The sequence below is a fragment of the Mytilus galloprovincialis genome, chromosome 6 (genome assembly GCF_965363235.1).
Source record: "Mytilus galloprovincialis chromosome 6, xbMytGall1.hap1.1, whole genome shotgun sequence".
Lineage (NCBI taxonomy): Eukaryota > Metazoa > Mollusca > Bivalvia > Mytilida > Mytilidae > Mytilus > Mytilus galloprovincialis.
This window is the reverse complement of record NC_134843.1, coordinates 66,209,719-66,228,985: the sequence shown is the minus strand read 5'-3', so window position 1 is coordinate 66,228,985 and position 19,267 is coordinate 66,209,719. Positions and strand designations below refer to the sequence as shown.

At 32.5% G+C, this 19,267-nt stretch overlaps 1 protein-coding gene across 1 annotated transcript in view; it reads left to right on the top strand.

Annotated features, from left to right (window-relative positions):
* The window catches only part of LOC143080140 (putative ATP-dependent RNA helicase DHX35), a 166,353-nt gene extending 157,491 nt beyond the window's left edge, over window positions 1-8,862 (top strand). The window contains exons 24-25 of the mRNA XM_076255860.1: window positions 4,932-5,043; window positions 7,718-8,862. Of these exons, the coding sequence (XP_076111975.1) occupies window positions 4,932-5,043; window positions 7,718-7,762 (157 nt within the window). The 3' untranslated portion in view covers window positions 7,763-8,862. The remainder of the gene's footprint in view (window positions 1-4,931; window positions 5,044-7,717) is intronic.
* The last annotated feature ends 10,405 nt before the right edge of the window (window positions 8,863-19,267 follow it).

Here is a 19,267-nt window from a genome sequence, read left to right as displayed (position 1 = left end):
TCCCCCCTCCCCAATTATGAGTGGTGTCCCTTAAATGAGGACCTGTCCCTAAAACAAGGGGTCATTTTACTGTTGAAAAAAGAGAAAGAAAATGTTTAAGATTTTTAACTCAAAAGTGGGAAAATTCATTATATTTGGAACAACTTTTCTAAATGAGGGGTCAAATTAATAAAGAAGATACCAGTTTAGAAATATCACAAAATTCTTTTGACATGTTTTGACCATTTGGCATTTAATACTTGATAGATGCATGGTTCTTGGGGAAAAGTTTCATCAAATAATATGAATATAAAGGTGCTAATTTTTTTACAGTGGGTTGTAATGTTCTTCCAATGAGGGTTACCCCTCATTTGGAGTGTTGTTCCCAACCTGTTAAAGGTCCATCTTTGTGCATAATTCAAAATTGGAAATTCCAACAAGCATCTAATATTCTTACACAAGAAAATAAACCCTGGTCTGCTAGCTACATGTTCCTCTTTTCTACCGATTTAATAATACAATCATGCAAACAGACTTAAGAAAAAGGCATGCACGTTCATCAATCATCATACTAATGATGACACTTTTTCTAGACAATCCAGATCGAGCAAAATACCTCGCTAAAAATTGTAACCTTTAAAATTGTTGTCTTGCACTAAAACCCCCATTGGAACTTTCAAAATTTGGCAGGTATGTAACAAGTCCTATTTTTTTGCCCCATTTATGGGCATTATGTTTTCTGGTCTGTCCGTCTGACCTGCTTCAGGTTAAAGTTTATGGTCGAGGTAGTTTTTGATGAAGTTGAAATCCAATCAACTTGAAACTTAGTACACATGTGTTCCTTATGATATGATCTTTCTAATTTTACTGCCAAATTAAAGATTTTTCCTAATTTTCACAGTCCACTGAACATAGAAAATGATTGTACGGATGGGAAATCCATGTACTTTTGACACATTCTTGTTTGAAGGAAAGAAATACGTCATAACGATAATGGAACAAAGCAGGCTGGGTTAGTGGGGCTGCTTTTATGGTAATTCAAGTTACCTTTTATTCACCTTCTTCCACCTCAGAGCTATCAGCTCTTTGATTGGAGTTCTTCTCTGAAATGAACATATTGGCATTGTTGTCTTATTATCATGAACAAGAGAGAAATAGATGCAGTAAAAAATATCCGCAATCAATGTTCTAGATTAACAAACAAGTTGCTTTCTTTAAAAAAAGAAAAGCAATACATGAACCTAAGACCGCTGACTGCCGGGTCACCAAAAGATTGTTGCTGAATTTGTGTTTGCTTTTGAATTGAAATAATTGACTGTGAAAAGAAGAAGTCAGTTGAAAGTATATATTTACAGCTTCTATTTGAATAGCTATTTTAAAGCTCGACTATTATATTTATCACTTGGGAATGCACATTTTTTTTTTCGATTATAACCCTTTGGCAATCCTACTAACCAGATGACTTATGCAAATTGCACAAACCTATCGCAATATTTTATGCACTCAGTTTGCTTTATAATCTGGAATTCAGGATGCATTTATTTTATCTATCATATCTGACTCGTATTTGAAGCTGTCTTTACTCATGTTAGATGTTGTATGCGGTGAAACCTGTGGCATGCAATTGATTGGGACCTCTTATGAAGAGACTTATTTTGGTCTCATAAAACATCTCAAACTTTAAGGATTTCCTGATTTTACTTAAATCAATTCAAACATTCTACAGGGAAACTTAGTTTTGCCAAAGAATTTCTTAATTCAGAAGTTTATAAACCTGTGCACACTTAAAAAAAAAATATATAAAAAGGTATGTAGATATAAAAAGATACCAGAATTAAAATGATGTACGCCAGACACGAGTTCAGTCTACAAAAAAAGCATCAGTGACGCTCGAATGAAAAAAGTTAAAAGGCTAAATACATTACAAACTTAAGGAATCTATTCCTTGGGTAGACAATCCTTAGCTTTTCGAAAAGGTCAAAGTTTATAATAGGACAGTGACTCAAAAAAGAAACAAAAGAGAAACAACTCGAGGTTAGAATACCGTTAGTAATGATCGTGTTTGAAAGTCATATGTAAAGCTCTTTCTGCCATGTCCTGAATTTAGATAACAAAAACGAAAATAAGCTTTCACGAGTAAATTTAATAGTATTGCATGCAAGTAGTATTTTAGCGCACGAAATAGTAAATAGAAAGCTCAGAAAAAGAATACACATTTGCGTCATCACATATCTTAATCTAATAGTTGAATTCAAATGTCAAACGGCCTACACTAAATGTTTTGACTCAGGATTCATTGACATGTTATCCGAAATTTGTGAGAACGCAAACCGATAGTGTGCTTTTGAAATGTGATCTATAATGTGAATGAATCAAGACGTGTAGGATAGTTGGTCAACACAATGAATACAATTTTCAAAACCGTACCATAGTACAAATATGTAGATGCTATAAGGTTAAACTATTAAAACAAACAAACAAAAATTTAATTAAAATTTTATAACAAACTAACGTTCCGGTCAGTAATTTTTTTTTCAAATTCTTTTGAATATATATAATATCAATAAACACGAACGTCAAGTATTTACGGATGGACATTTTATTTATCGAATGAATCTACTTTTAAATTCTAACATTCCACTATGTGAATATATTACTATACAAAATATAAGCAAAGACTTCTAAATCCATACTAAAACAGTATAAAATAATCAACATTATGGTTGTAATTAAATTTTATTGTGATTATTGTAAATTATTTTTGCGGTTGTTGTGAGCTGCAAGGAATTAAAATCATGCTTTATGAATTGAAAACACACAAGTATTTTTGTTCACGACCGTTTAAAATTTAAATATTTAATAAATTTATTTTACTTTCCATTTTATGGATATATTATAATACAAAAAAATAAATAATAAGTACTCATAAAACCCGGCTAAATACTAAAATGGTATGAAATAATTAACGTAGAAATATAATGATTATTGTTTATAAACATTTTTTGTAGGATGCAAGAAATTATTTGGATTTAATTTTTATGTTTCCTTTACAAATGAATATTTAAAAATACCAAAGCAGAGTATCTTGACTCATATACAATACTTATTTCTTAATTGAAACTCTGAAAATATTCTGATTTCAATCATTGTTAGTTTCTTCAGAAACATAAATAAAGTATTATATATTTTTTATATATTTCTTTGATTCTGATTGAATTAAATTCTTTTGATAAGAATATTATCTTTCTGTTTTCTGATCTAAAATTAACATTTTAAACAGAATGTTCTATCCCGTAAGTCTATGATGAAATACACAGTATCCTGTGGTTAAATCTTCAAACATAATTTGTTTACATGTTATCGAGACAACAGACAATACCACGTTATAATTGACCCAGATACACACAGTGTACAGTGGTCGTTTTAAAACAAATATAATTGCGTCTTCAAGGGCCATCAAGGGACCATATCAAAGACGTAGATAACAACCTGTGAAGACCTGTATAGATGACCGAAAACTTTTGAGACATGTTCCGAGAATTTTATTCTGACTTCCGGCCGAGAGATATCGAGTGGCCCATAGACACATCCAAAACTCGCCAATATATAAGCATGAACCCCTCAGGGGGTTCATGCAAAAAGATTTTTTTGTCATGATACTTATTCCAGTTCATAATGTTGGAGAGTGCTCATTGTTGCAGATGCACTTTGACCTAGGTGAGTGACACAGGCTCTTCAGAGCCCCTAGTTGTCGAGCCTGCAACTTTTGTCGCAGAAAGCCCGACATAGGGATAGTGATCCAGCAGCGGCGTTAGCTAACTTCTTAAAAGCTTTATATTTTTGAAGGTTGGAGATCTGGGTGCTTTATACTTTGTATATAGATGCCTAATGTTACAAAGTTTCTGTCAGTCACATGACCTATGTCATTGACCTCATTTTCATGGTTCAGTGACTACTTGAAAAAAAAGTTAAGATTTTTTGTAATGTTATATTCTCTCTTATTATAAGTAGTAGAATAAATATATTTGGTATGTGTGTATCTTGCATGCCTCATGCCCGTCAGTTAGTTTTCACTTGACCTCGCCCTCTTTTCATGGATCAGTGAACAAGGTTAAGTTTTGGTGGGCAAGTCCATATCTCAGATACTATAAGCAAAAGGTCTAGTATATCTGGTGTATGGAAGGACTGTAAGGTGTACATGTCCAACTGGCCTTGACCTCATTTTCATGGTTCAGTGGTTAGAGTTAAGTTTTTGTGTTATGTCTGTTTTTCTCATGCTGTATGCAATAGGTCAACTATATTTGGTGTATGGAATGATTGTAAGGTGTACATGTCTAGCTGGCAGGTGTCATCTGACATTGACCTCATTTTCATGGTTCAGTGGTCAAAGTTACGTTTTTGAGTTTTGGTCTTTTTTTCTAATACTATATGCAATAGAGGTCAACTGTATTTGGTGTATGGAAATATTTTATGATCTATATGTCAGTCGCACAGGTTTTATTTGACCTTGACCTCATTTTCACAGATCATTACTCAGTGTTAAGTTTTTGTGTTTTGGTCTGTTTTTCTTAAACTATAAGCAATAGGTCAACTTATTTGTTGTATTGACAAATTTTTAGCTGTACATGTCTGCCTAGCATGGTTCATCTGACCTTGACCTCATTTTCATAGTTTATTGGTCAATGTGACAGTTGTAATAAAGCTTTATATTTAGGACTATCAACATTATAAATATCAATGATTAGTAAAGAAGGCGAGACATTTCACTGTGTGCACTGTTGTTCTTATATATTAGGAAATAGTAGATATTAGTTCATCTGATCTTACCCAAATAATAAAAGAACACACAAGGTCAGGACACATATTGTGATATTGTTTTTTATATGTCAAAAGGTTTGTTTTTAGTATGAATGATTAAATAACTAATATTATGTTATCTGGGTTTTCTTCAGGGTTGTTTTTAATGAAGTTATACAGACAAAGAAGGAATACATGAGAGATATTACAGTTATAAAACCAGAATGGTTACGTGAATTAGCGCCACATTTCTATCAGTTTGGAACTGTAAGTTTAAACATTGTTAGGCAATAAATGCTTATACAGTGTACTATAATAAGAAAGTTTGTAGATCGTAAATTGCCAGCGAAGATACATTTATGGTTAAATGTTTTTTACTTTGTTTTGACAAATCCCTTTCCTCATGTCTCAAAGGGGCCTTGATTTTTCAAAATCTTGGAAATGCACTTTGATTTTGCACTTTTTTATCCAACTTTTTTCAGAATAAGTTTCAACTGTTCACCTCACCTATCCTCTTCATGCCGGTCGGCATTTAGCCCTTTAAAGTTTCAACTGTTCACTATTTAATTATAAAAATTTATCAGATTTTAAACAGTGAGACCTTTTAAAAGCCTACATTTTTGTGTGCTTGTGTGTCTTTCACAAAGCTATTGTTTTTGTTGAAAACCAATTGTAAAGTACTGTGGAGGAAATAGGTAGTTTGTCATCATTAGTCTTATAAAACCTATAAACACAATGAAATTGGTTCATTTCTTGTTTTGCACCATTGCAAGACTTACAATGTGTTTGCTGTACTATTATGTAAGTCAGTTACTTAAGTTGGAGATCAGTGGTTGACTACTTAGTGTTAACTTATTATATAACAATATGTTTTCTCATATGTTTATCCCATTTGATATTAAAGTTTTTGTTTATTAGCATTGTTCATTATGAAGTGATCAATTTCAAAATAAATGCCACATTAGGGTTTTGAGTCCCTTGACCCACATTTCAAGGTTCACTGTATCAACAGGTGTCCTTCTTAGTTTTTTGGCCTAACAGAATTGAAATGTTCCAATATCCTCCTCAGTGAAAACAGAAATATTGAAATATATGTTTGAAAAAACAAAGGAATTATTTAAATCAGGAATAATTTTGAATCGGGAAAATTAATAAGAAATATATGATGAAATTAATCTAATTTAGGAGGGTTTGAAGGGGGTAAGTTCATAGGGAAATGTCAGTGAAAGTAAAATAAACCATACATTTCCTTATCAATTTTCAAGATTTTTTAATTCCTTGTTTTAAGAGTATTCAAATTATACCTTACTATTCAGGTCAATTTTACTTGGAACAAAGAAATTTTATTCAAATGAAATTTTAGTCATTCTTATTGGAAAAAAATATGTCAGATAGATCAGATTTGTATAAAAACAATTTGTTTAAAAATAAAAAAAAAAGTATTTACTTTTGATTGTCGGATTAACACTGGTAATAATTTGATATCTAAAGATAATTAGATTCCATTGTACCAGAAAAGACCCATTAAAACTGTTCAATTTACAACCAGTTACGTAAGGTTTCAATATTTATTATGTTTGAAACATGGTAATAAAATATTAGTTCTTATAAAGAATATCTGAAAAAGGAGAAGATGATTTTTATAAAATCATTACCCTATTATAAAAAAAAAGAATGGTTTAATGACTTGTTGGTTTTTTTATAAATATTTTTGTAATTACGTTCTGGTGGTTATGTCATTTAAAATCTGATAGATATGTCAGTTAAGTTCTGATGACTATGTCAGTTCAGTTCTAATGGTTATGTCAGTTAAGTTCTGCTTGTTATGTCAGTTAAGTTCTGGTGATTATGTCAGTTGAGTTCTAATGGTTATGTCAGTTAAGTTTTGGTGGTTATGTCAGTTGAGTTCTAATGGTTATGTCAGTTAAGTTTTGGTGGTTATGTCAGTTGAGTTCTAATGGTTATGTCAGTTAAGTTCTTGTGGTTATGTCAGTTAAGTTCTGGTGGTTATGTCAGTTAAGTTCTGATGGTTATGTCAGTTAAATTCTAATGAGTATGTCAGTTAAGTTCTGGCAATTATGTCAGTTTAGTAATAATGGTTATGTCAGTAAAGTGCTGATGGTTATGTCAGTTAAGTTCTAATTATTTGGTAATGTCAGTTGAGTTCTGGTGGTTTTGTCAGTTAAATTCTAATGAGTATGTCAGTTAACTTCTGGTGATTATGTCAGTTAAGTTCTAATGGTTATGTCAGTTAAGTTCTGGTGGGTATGTCAGTTGAGTTTTGATGGTTATGTCAGTTAAGTTCTAATTATATGGTCATGTCAGTTAAGTTTTGGTGGGTATGTCAGTTGAGTACTAATGGTTATGCCAGTTAGGTTCTAATGGTTATGTCAGTTGAGTACTAATGGTTATGCCAGTTAGGTTCTAATGGTCATGTCAGTTAAGTTCTAATGGTTATGCCAGTTAAGTACTAATGGTTATGTCAGTTAAGTCCTAATGGTTATGTCAGTTAAGTTCTGGTGGGTATGTCAGTTGAGTTTTGATGGTTATGTCAGTTAAGTTCTAATTATATGGTCATGTCAGTTAAGTTATAATGGTTATGTCAGTTAAGTTCTGGTGGGTATGTCAGTTGAGTTCTGATTGTTATTTCAGTAGAGTTCTAGTTGTTATGTTCATTTTTCAGATTCTATAATAAAATAGGTCAACTATAGTTGGTGAATTGAATGATTGTAACTGAAATATGTTGTACTTCAGGGTACACTTGACATTTGATATCATTTCCTGAATCACTGTTCATGTCCAGTCAGTGTGATACCTGTAGTATAACCTCATCTCAACACAAAATACAATTGTAACCAGTAAAACAGACAAGATTTTTTTTCAGATAATGCAGTCTTGTTTAAGTATTACAGCATGGTCTTTTACTTTTTTTCATTTCCAGGAAAGTGAACTTGCTGTTAAAAGATTAAGATCAGACTATAGCTGACACAAAAAGTACCAGGATGTAGTATTACCTGACCAATCAGATTTTAGCATGGAAATTACCAGGATGTCCACCTGACCAATTAGATTTAAGCATGGAAATTACCAGGGTGTAGTAGTATCTCACCAATCAGATTTTAGAAACATTGAATCCTTGGAATTTTATGTTTTGATTACATGGAGAACATTAAATAGTTTATTTACCTTTTTTACCATTTCATATAAATACATGTACAATAGAAATAAGTCAGAAGCAATAAGCTATATTATATCACATTTATTGAGAAGTCATGACATGATATATTGTAATTAAAATGTCAATTATAATCAGTTTTTTTTAGTATTTCAGATATTGAATTCTATACTATTGAATATCTATTTTGTTCCGTCAAATGACAATTTATCTAGAAAAAGAAATCAGTTTGCAAAATAAAGCATGTATATAGAGCATGCATGCAACATTGATAACAAGAATTGTATGTTTTATGTTTAGAAATACTATGTGTTAGGAATTTTATAATAAACATAGTGGAAGTCATTCATGTGTTAACCAATAATCATGCAATTGTCAGCCCATTTAGATTTTATTGAGAGATAAGTACTCCTCTTCTAGTTCATATCTGCTTTTACTCATACTATAAAATCGTTTATTTTTGTAGAGGTTAAATTTCAATTACAGTCCAGAATAAAGTCCAGGATTTTTTTGTGATGTTTTATTTTCATGATCCTGACTCATATTTTTCTAAAAGATTAATTTTTTGTAAAGAATTTTTTTCCTGTTTAATCCCATTTGTGAAGTTGGTGCAAAATAAGTCTCTCTTGAAAATTATCACATTACAGTACAACTTGGATGACTTTATCTTGTATTCAGACAACTATCATACTATGCAACTGTGGTATTGACATCAGCCATGTTTTTAGTAATATATTATATACATGATGTTGTTTATAGAGCTAGTAAGTTTAGGTATGATCCATGTTAACACATTTATCCTTATGATAGACTTATTCTTAAAATCAATTTAATACAGCTGTGCTTAGAAATCTTTGGAGAAAACTGATTATCAGTTTATGCTGTTAAAATTAAATCCTACAAAAAAGGTGTATTCTTTCTTGCTTTGATTTTGTAATATCAGACACATTCTCATCTTTCAAGCTTGATAATTGGTTCTATTTAATTCAATGTCAGCCTATACTATCTCAAACACACACAAAAATCACATCTTAACAGATATACAAAAATGGAATAGAAGAAATATATAAATTAATTAGTTAAACAAGGTCTATCATTGAGCTTACAATTGATATTGGTGTAAAGCAAATATGATTGTATACAAATAAATTTATAAATAAAAAGAGGAAATTTAAGGCAATGTATAGGTAAGTGGGTGATATATCAGAAATTTGGATGAAATTTTATATGCATTTTAGAACTATTAGGACTGCATCTGAATATAAATCATATATATAGTACTGAAGTATAGAACATTGGATGACTGCAAGTTCTTGTGGATGGTCACAAGCACTTGTCTCAGAAAGTAAATCACATCTCTATACCTGGAAGTGAGGTTAATGTACAGAGATATATTTTTTTCTGAGTTCATGGGTGATGTTGAATTAATGACAGGAAATTCAACCTCACTGTAATAACCATTGTATAGTAGTGATACAAATAATGTAAAGAAAGATTAAATATATAGATAAAAATAAACATTTGTAAATATACCAGTATAGACTGTATATGAAAAGCCTTATTGCTGAAAACATTTCTATTTAATGTTGTGAAAATATTATGGGATCACCTGTAATTTGCTGTATATTCAACCAAATTAAATTGCATACAAATTATTCACATGTTCATGAATCAAGAGATAACAAAAACAACAGTGTGTAGACAAAATTATGACCAATAGAAAATATCCTTCTGACAAATTTTTGTTAAAACCTGATTTTTTTTCAAATCCAATGCCTTCAACACCCCTTAACAAAAATGTATTTTACATAGCAAAAGACTGAAGGTGACAAAAACTATGGTATTACACTGTATATGTTTTTGCTAGTTACAGTTCTAAATGTATTTCAAGATTAAAATGTGTTCGTGTAGAAAATCACCAATAATGTTAGATGTAACTGCATACTGTAAATAGATGAATGTTATAGGGAAGTTCATCCGAATCGCGAATTGAAAGTGACGTCACATTGCGCATGCAAGATGTTGTGGTGAATATTCAATAATACATTTACAAATTCAGGGTTAATTCATTCTTTTGTAATTGATTAATAAGGGGGTCCAGGGGGTCCTGATCCCGAAATACTGGGCTTAGCCTTAAACACATTAAATCCTGAGGTCCTGAATTAAAAGAATTTTAAATGATCTTAAATCCCAACATCCGGAAATTCGAAAAAAGAATTCCCAGATCCCAAAAAGATCAATCCCGAAATTTTGAGCTTAAAAACACCTGATCCTGACGTCCCGAAAAATTTCTGGAGCTATGTCTTGGATGTTTTTGATATGCGTAAACAAATTGGTGGGGAGTGGTTGCCTGGTGACCTGATTTGTTTCCCATTTTACAATCTGAGCTGGCAATTTTCTTAAAAAAATTAGCTTTTATGATCAGTGATCTCCCTTGTTAAAAACTTTTTTTTTTTTTATTATTAATCTGACATCTTATCAAAGATATAATAATTACAACAATAAAAAAAAAATGGAAAATAATTTTCAAAGACACTCATATCAAATAATATTTATAAAGTACTTTAAACCAGTTATTTGCAATGTTATGTCTGAAATTATACTTTTATCATGTATTTAACCCGTTTTCAATATATTCTGATTGCCCCTGGAATGGTATAGAATTGGTGCATTGGTATGGACGTTGTGGGATCCTTATTGTTTGGTATCCCAGCTGATATATCAAAGTACCAAATTATTTGGGGTCTTGGCCTTCTGGCCAAGTAATGTATTTAAGAATTGAATGCTTCTTTTTGTAAATTTATTGGGGTGTAAAAGCGCTGACCGAAGTACATTTTGTATGAAGCGCAGAAGCGCTTCATTCTAAAAATGTGCACACGGTCAACGCTTTTACAACCCTATAAAGTTACAAAAAGAAGCATTCAATACTTATAATTACATTTTTTAGCTATGATCATGAAAACACGAATTTAATATATATTTTTTTATTTAATTCACCTGTGCACTTTATTGTTGGACCATGTGTTATCATGAATGAAAAGTTGTATTGAGCAATGCAACTGCTTACGGAATAACACGTGATGTGCAGTTAGCCAATCAGAATAAAGCATTATAATGAAACATACATCTAATGTAATTATAAGTAAATAGTAATTTAATTGACATCAGCCTTCCTCCAGTGATTTCAAAGGTCTTAGTTTTCCCTTGTAATAGGTTGGCTACAATCCCTTGAAAAAGTTATTGCGAACTTTTTTATTTTCTCTTTGCATGTATGTGCAATCGAAGTCCCACGAAAAGATACATTTATTGGAAAAATTGAAATAAAAATATTTTTAGTCTGATGCAATGATAGATGTGCATGTACATTTCATGAAAGAATTCAATTTAAAATTTGGGCTGGAGCACTAAGTAAGCCAGACATTGTTCTACCAACCCACACCTTTTTGCACACACATTTTGGGAACTATAGGAATCATCAGAGGCGGATTTAGGGGGGGGGGCCCTTTATGGGAAAAAATTTGGTTGCTTATATAGGGAATCATTGAAGCGTGACTGGAGCGGGCCCCCTCTTAGGTCAGTCAGTGGGCCCCCACTTATGAAAATTTCTGGATCTGCCAATGATCATGTCCGTCGAATTATGCGAATCGACTGGCTTATCATGATTTGCATGATTGTAGAATAATTGATCATATCATGGAAACACGATTTTATTTTGTTACAATTATTAAAAATTAGGTTCCCCTTATTACAAGGCCATTGCAATAGGCACCAGTCTTGTATAACAATTCCAGTTTCATTTAATTGGAGTGAAATCAAATAGTCCATTTTTTCTGATTTTTGTTCTGGACTCAATTTTTCCTGTTTGATTAAAAGTTTATGCTGAATTGAAACATAGATATAGATTTTTTTTTTTAAATCTTGCATCTTTTTGGGGATATCAGAATCCAGCAAAGTGGAAGGATATCATGTTTACTGGGAGGGCTACAGCCTAGTAAAACAGAAAGTAGAAGGGAAAAAACTGATTTGACTTCAGTGTTACATTATTTTTTATTCTTCGCGGCATGACCGACTTTTTTCAATTGAATCACAATTTCCACATTACTACATACATGATTATTTTCTTTCTATGTAAAATTTTTCATAGATCAGCTGTTTTGCATGTTAGCATATGGAGCAGTCAATTAAAAGACAGCAACCGCAACTCCACTACTTGACACAGTTTTATCGTTAGAATTGTGCATTTGATTGGATGTTCCTGTTCATTTGGTTGTTTTTGGAGTTATTCCTCTTTCGACTTAAAACTTATATCGAGTCCTGTCCAGCACATATTTTTTTTTTATCTCAACTCCTACATGTTATTTCGTATCCGTCGGAAACTTTGGATATTGTTAGATCCTAAAATACAGATGAAAAGATAGGTTGCTTCAGTTTATATAGTTATTTTTGCAGAAACATGCAACGGGTTTACTTTGAAAAAAATAGTACATTGTCCCATCCAAATATTCAGATGCGGAGGTGAGATTGATATTTTACCCCATAGAAAATTTCTGGAGTAATGCACCTATGAACTTGCATTTTTGGGTTATTCTGAACCGATTTTACTTTTAATAGTATAATTATGCACATTAATTTATACTTTGGTTTGTAAGATTTTTATATACAAAAACGTATGTCTATCCTCTTATTGGAAATTCTATCACATAGTGTTCTATAAATGTGATCTCTGTATAAGAAATTCTGTCACGTTGTGTTTTCATTGTTCAAGAATTTTTTTCGCATTTCAACACCAATGCCTATTAGACAGTCATGCAGCATGATCTGACACGGGACATTAGTTGTCATGCGAACACATTCCTTACGTACTAACCTCAACTTATGTTTTTTATCGGTCCGATATTTACTACTATATAATTTGTACTAAGTTAAGAACAAGGAATTTTAAGAAATGGATTGTCAGTAAGTTCGACTGATCTTCAGAAAAGATAATATCACTTGTCATCAAAAGTAGTTACTTAGTCAAATTCAAAGGAACTTACACATTTAATGCGAATAAATAGAGAGTAACATTCATAAATTCATAAATGTGGCAATGAAACATAACTAAAAATAGATGACCACAAAAAACGGATTATACTTTTTTGTAAAAAAATGTCTTATGGGATAAGTTCGTCATTTTTAGAATTAATCAGAATTTTATTTTCTACATTTGTACTTTTGTAGATATTTTTGTTTGTTTACCATTTTCTAGCAATATTTGACGACGAAAATAGATGACAGAATAGACGAAAATAGACCCATCAATCTTGTCCCTTATCCTAGTGGATAATTTCAACCAATTAGCGCAAAACACGTAAACAACACAACTGAGCTTATAACTAACGCATATTTTCCAACGATATTGAAAAAGTGTCAATATTTGGTTTTGTTTGTTATATGTATTGAATGGTTTTAATAAAATTCTCAGTCAAAATATGATTTTTAATCGAAAACATTGCTTTATATATAGTTCTGCTGAGTTCACACGCAATTCGAATTAGTTTAATTCGCATTCGAAAGGTTTTACGTCCTAACGTCAATTCTAATTTGAATTGCAATGCGCGTCAAATTCGCTTTACTGTCCAAACGACGTTAACTTTTAATTTGTATTAACAAAAGCGTATTTCTAATGCGAATTGGATAATTCGAATAAGACAATTCGAATCAATTTGAATTAAAAAGGAAGAGTGTGTGAACGCGATTAGCGAATTCGATTCGCATTCAATTCAAATTAAATGTGCGTGTGAACGAGGCATAAGAAAAGGCTTTGAAACAACACATGAAGTGTCTGTAAAAATAGCGTGAAACAGACGTACTTGATGGTTATACTGATATAGTAGTAAACTTTTCAAGTGATTTTTGTACAATTTACAGTCCTTCCTAGGTTATCATAAAATGACTGTTCGAATTTTTCAAGCTGATTTCCCCGAGATACACTAAAATCATATCTTCGATGGGCATGTCACATACGAAAGCCACATGATAATTAGGATTTGCGGATATTAGTGTGTGTGTGTGTGTGTGTGTGTGTGTGTGTGTGTGTGTGTGTGTGTGTGTGTGTGTGTGTGTGTGTGTGTGTGTGTGTGTGTGTGTGTGTGTGTGTGTGTGTGTGTGTGTGTGTGTGTGTGTGTGTGTGTGTGTGTGTGTGTGTGTGTGTGTGTGTGTGTGTGTGTGTGTGTGTGTGTGTGTGTGTGTGTGTGTGTGTGTGTGTGTGTGTGTGTGTGTGTGTGTGTGTGTGTGTGTGTGTGTGTGTGTGTGTGTGTGTGTGTGTGTGTGTGTGTGTGTGTGTGTGTGTGTGTGTGTGTGTGTGTGTGTGTGTGTGTGTGTGTGTGTGTGTGTGCGTGCGTGCGTGCGTGTGCGTGTCCTTTTACTCGTTTTACGTATTATTCCAAACATTCATTCCCGCCGAATTGTATTCTTTTAAATAAAACAAAAAAAAGTTGCACTGTCGTACGACAATCAATGTTGTGCGAGCATCGTACGAAATTTGGTATTCGTGAGACAATCGTGCGGCTGTATCACGAATGTATTGCGACAGTCGTACGATTGTTTTTTTCTTAAAATGGTTTGTGTTGGCACTCACGACAATGTGTTTATCGCACGACAGTGCACGATTGTGATAAGACACTCCCACGACAGCCACAAGACAGTGACACGACAAAAAATCGTAGAGCAAAAAAGGTTTGCATGTTCAATTTTTGTCCCACGACACACGACAGTGCCACTATGCTCAAAATATCGTGCGACTGTCGTACGACGATCACAGATGACCCGCGATTTTACCAAATTTCTTTTCGTGGCGCTGCATAGATGTGTTGTGGGTTCGTTGTGACCAACGCTTTATTAGGATCAAGCAGTTTCCAAAACGAAGTCGCGCTTTAATTGAATACTCGACTATTTGATATGTAATATACAGAACACGATGTTTAAAACTTACTCTTGCAAAGCACCATATATCATTTGATTTTGGTCGTCTTTCGTTGGTCATTTGAGTTTGGATGCTTGTCCTTTTTTTTGTATTTGTATTGATGTCAATTTCTTATTTTCGTTTTATTACATCTCTTATACCGGTTGTTTACCTTATTAATGTTATACCTAATATTATCGCTATTTTGTGCAATTTTCCTTTGATCTTTTTTTGTGATAATTTTCATATCATGCTTCTCGCTTGAGATGGAAAAATTATCGCTAGAAACTAAGGAGGCCACGTGGCGTTGCTAACGAAATTGACATGAAATTGACAACGTCGCCATAGGTAAAATAGCGATAAACAGATTATCATTTAAGAATTGAATGCTGCTTTTTGTAAATTTATTTGGTTGTAAAAACGTTGACCGTGCGCACATTTTTAGTATGAAGCGCGGAGCGTTGACCGAAGTACATTTTGTTTGAAGCGCGGAAGCGCTTCATACTAAAAATGTGCGCACGGTCAACGCTTTTACAACCCTATAAAGTTACAAAAAGAAGCATTCAATACTTAATAATTACATTTTTTTTAGCTAGAATCATGAAAACACGATTTTTATCAAGTTTTCATTTAATTTACCTGTGCACTTTATTGTGGGACCTCGTGTCATCATGAATGATAAATGTTATTATCGCTATTTTGTGCATTTTTCCTTTGATCTTTTTTTGTGATAATTTTCATATCATGCTACTCGCTTGAGATAGAAAATTATCGCTAGAAACTAAGCAGGCACGTGGCGTTGCTAACGAAATTGAGATGAAATTGACAACGTCGTCATAGGTAAAATAGCGATAAACAGATTATCATTGATCATCTCAACTCGATTGCCTTTCTCGCTTTCGCCGTCCCGGCTCAAGCGAGAAAATCAATCTCGTTGAGATGATCAACGATAATCTATAATTGTCTAATACAATTGTTTCAGGAATAGCACGAGATGTGCAGTTTGCCAATCAGAATAACGTATTATAATGAAACATACATCTAATGTAATTATTGCATATTGGTCATTTCAACTCGATTGCTTTTCTCACTTTCACTGTACCAGCTTAAGCGAGAAAATCAATCTCGTTGAGATGATCAACGAGAATCTATAAATTTAAGTAAGATATATACTGACTGGCTACACAATCAGATATTTGGATTATAATAATGCACCATTGATTGATTTTTGGTTACTTGATGTCAAGTGGCAAATATTTCATTCATGTTCAGGTCAGAAACAAATTCACAATAGATACAATAGGTAGGTCTTTGAAAATATGGATAAATTGGATAAGGACAGAAATTTTGACTGGCAACATGTCACCTATAGACACCTCAGAGTTGTAGGAAGATCCTCAATACACAGAGAGCATGGCACTTTATTTACGAGCCATCGGATTTAACGTCCCCATTCTGACCGGACGTGGCTACGTACTTGTACATCCCACACAGCCAAAAGGACACCCTACCTTGACAAGGGTTTAACTGCCGGTTGCTAGATGATCTATAGTGACCATATGCATATGCCTCAGTCACCCTTTGGTGTTGATGGTGGTGGTGGTTTTTGGGGGGGGGGGGGGTAGGGGTATGGCATAATGCTTCATTGATAAAATTTCTACGACATGAATAAACAACTTCAAATTCATCCATTTCAGACATAAAAAGAAACAAAAAGGCAGTACAAATTCCTCGTGAATTCATTTCACAATACATTCTATTTCAAAAAATCCTTCTTTCTTCTACTTATACTTTATATGTAAAATTGAATCGTCAGGGGCTCTTTTCACAGAAGAAATCTGATCGTAAATTATACTGAAATAAAATAATATTTGGAAATTTTTTACGTAGATGTAAATTTTAGCATATGTTGTTCTACTTGTCAGCGTCCGTATGAACTGTTTGCCACTGGACATTAAACAAAACAACAGTCGGTCAATATATATATCAAGAAATCCATTAAGTGTTTTAACGTTGACATAAATCCATACAATTCATTACATATAACTGATCAGCACATCATTGAAAGAAATAAGTTGACTTTCGGCTATATACAATAAATAACTCGTATTTTACTTGTATATTAAACCCGATGTTTACAAAAAAAATGTGGTGTTATTGCTAATGACACAACTTTTCATAAGAGACCAAATGACACAGAAACTGACACCTATAGATCACCGTACGGCTTTCAACGATGAGCAAAGCCCATACCGCATTGTCAGCTATAATAGATCCCGAAATGACAAACGTAAAACAATTCAAACGAGAAAACTAACGGCCTAATTTATGCACAAAAAAAAATAGTTTTATTAATTTAATCTAGTGACATACGTGCCTCATTATGAAGACAAACAACATAATTATGTAACAGTATGATCCAGTATTTGATGTGCAGGACATGTAGTTCTTAAATATCTTATTTGTCTTCACATTCAGATAGAAAGAAAATTCGTGAAAAATTGCATATTTTGACTTTATCAAAAGATGGAGATGTACTTTACATAACACATTATAATAATAGCGGGGCCAAATGGAGTCATTTTATGCGCTGAAAGGTCCTGAAAATCCGTGAGGGTAAGAACTAAAAAAAATCTTTCATCTTATTGAACCTGTAATTAGGATCGATCCTGTCTGAAATCCTATACTCTGTGATATGGGTGGGAAAAATAGCTAAGTTAGACTTAATGAAGAAGGATAACTCGATATGACCGAATTTACAAACAAAGCTATAAAATAACCTGAAAATAGGTAATTTGTGTAGAGAAACATTAGTTACTATAGAATTATCACTGCCGTTACATGATAAAATAAATACATGCATGTCTTAAATGATTGGACACTACATAAATGATCTTGTACAAAAAAGTACACATTATTTCACAGCAACCTTTGTAAGTATAAAAGAAAATGAAGGACAGATAGTAAAGTATCTGATTCCATTGTGGCCTTGTAATTTAGAAATACATGTAACAGTAACATATTTGAAAAGTAAATTGCCCCAGTCAAATCCAAAATGACGGTGGGCAATAATAATTTTTATAACAAAGTTAAACGTTTGAAATACTTTGTAGCGAAATGTTTGCAAATCCTCTTGATTTCGGTTTAATAGAAAACATGTATATAACTTTTAAAAAGAATAAGGGTAAGGGTAAACAAGAAACACCAGTTCTGTCTTGTATTGTGAATAGATTGCTCTGATAACTTGGCATATACATGTACTTGGTTACAGATTCAAAGTGTCACAAATTGTTTATAGAGTTAAATTTGTTTAATAGCGGACACACAGTTTATTTGAAGTCTATGTCATGATAATGAAAATAAGTTACACTGCATTGCATTATTTTAAATTGCATTATATTGATTCAGTGTCGTCGGAGTCTTTGAAAAATTTTAATTCTAATTTCACTGATATTTTTCTCTCCCCTAATTGTTTTCGCAGTTTGATAAAGAAAGCTGTTTCTAAGATCTGACTACAAATCGTTTTTCAATTTTATTGCACATCTCCGTGTTAATAACGTTAATCTCATTTTTCTCGATATGGATAAATTATGCAGGAATTTAAAAAAAACATGGACTCGAAGAATAACTCTTAAATTTGCATTGTTCACTCTAATTTTCAATAAGCAAGCACCTAAAATTAAACCAGAGAGCATCTCCATTATATAAAGACATAACAATAACACACAACAGTTTTATTTTAGAAACGTCCTATATATCATGCCTTTTGAAGATCATTGATGTTCCCCAATCCTGCTATATATGGATCCTATGATCTTCAAATAAAAAAATAATCAAATGAATGTGTTGATGGCCTGTTGCAACTGAACATTTCTGACCCTATCCATCATATTATATTTCCCAGTGGCTGTTCCATAGCAGTAATTGTCAATTGTTAATTTGTTTTCATTATGAATCTGCATGAAATATTTGCGACTGAACATAAAGCTTTTAAACAATCAATTAATCATTCAATCTAATTTCAGTTTGGTTCTCAGATTATTATGTTTGAGTAAAAATAATTGAAAATTCAAAACCTAATACAAACATTTCTTCTAAGATATTTGGGGTCAAGTTTTTTTGGAGTGAACCTTTGATACACAGATTCTTTACTATTTTATTTTGAGATGTGCATTCCTTACTGGGCTTAGTGATATATTCAAGATCACTTATCAATATGGTATATATATATATGCTTGTCCACGTTTCGTGATTCTTTAGCATATGTGATGTAGTTTCTGCAATTTTTCTTGCACTATGTGGTCTCCCAGGGTTATGGTCGCGCTACTTTGTGTAACAGTTCCGGTCATGTGACAAATGTTCGGCTATCAAAA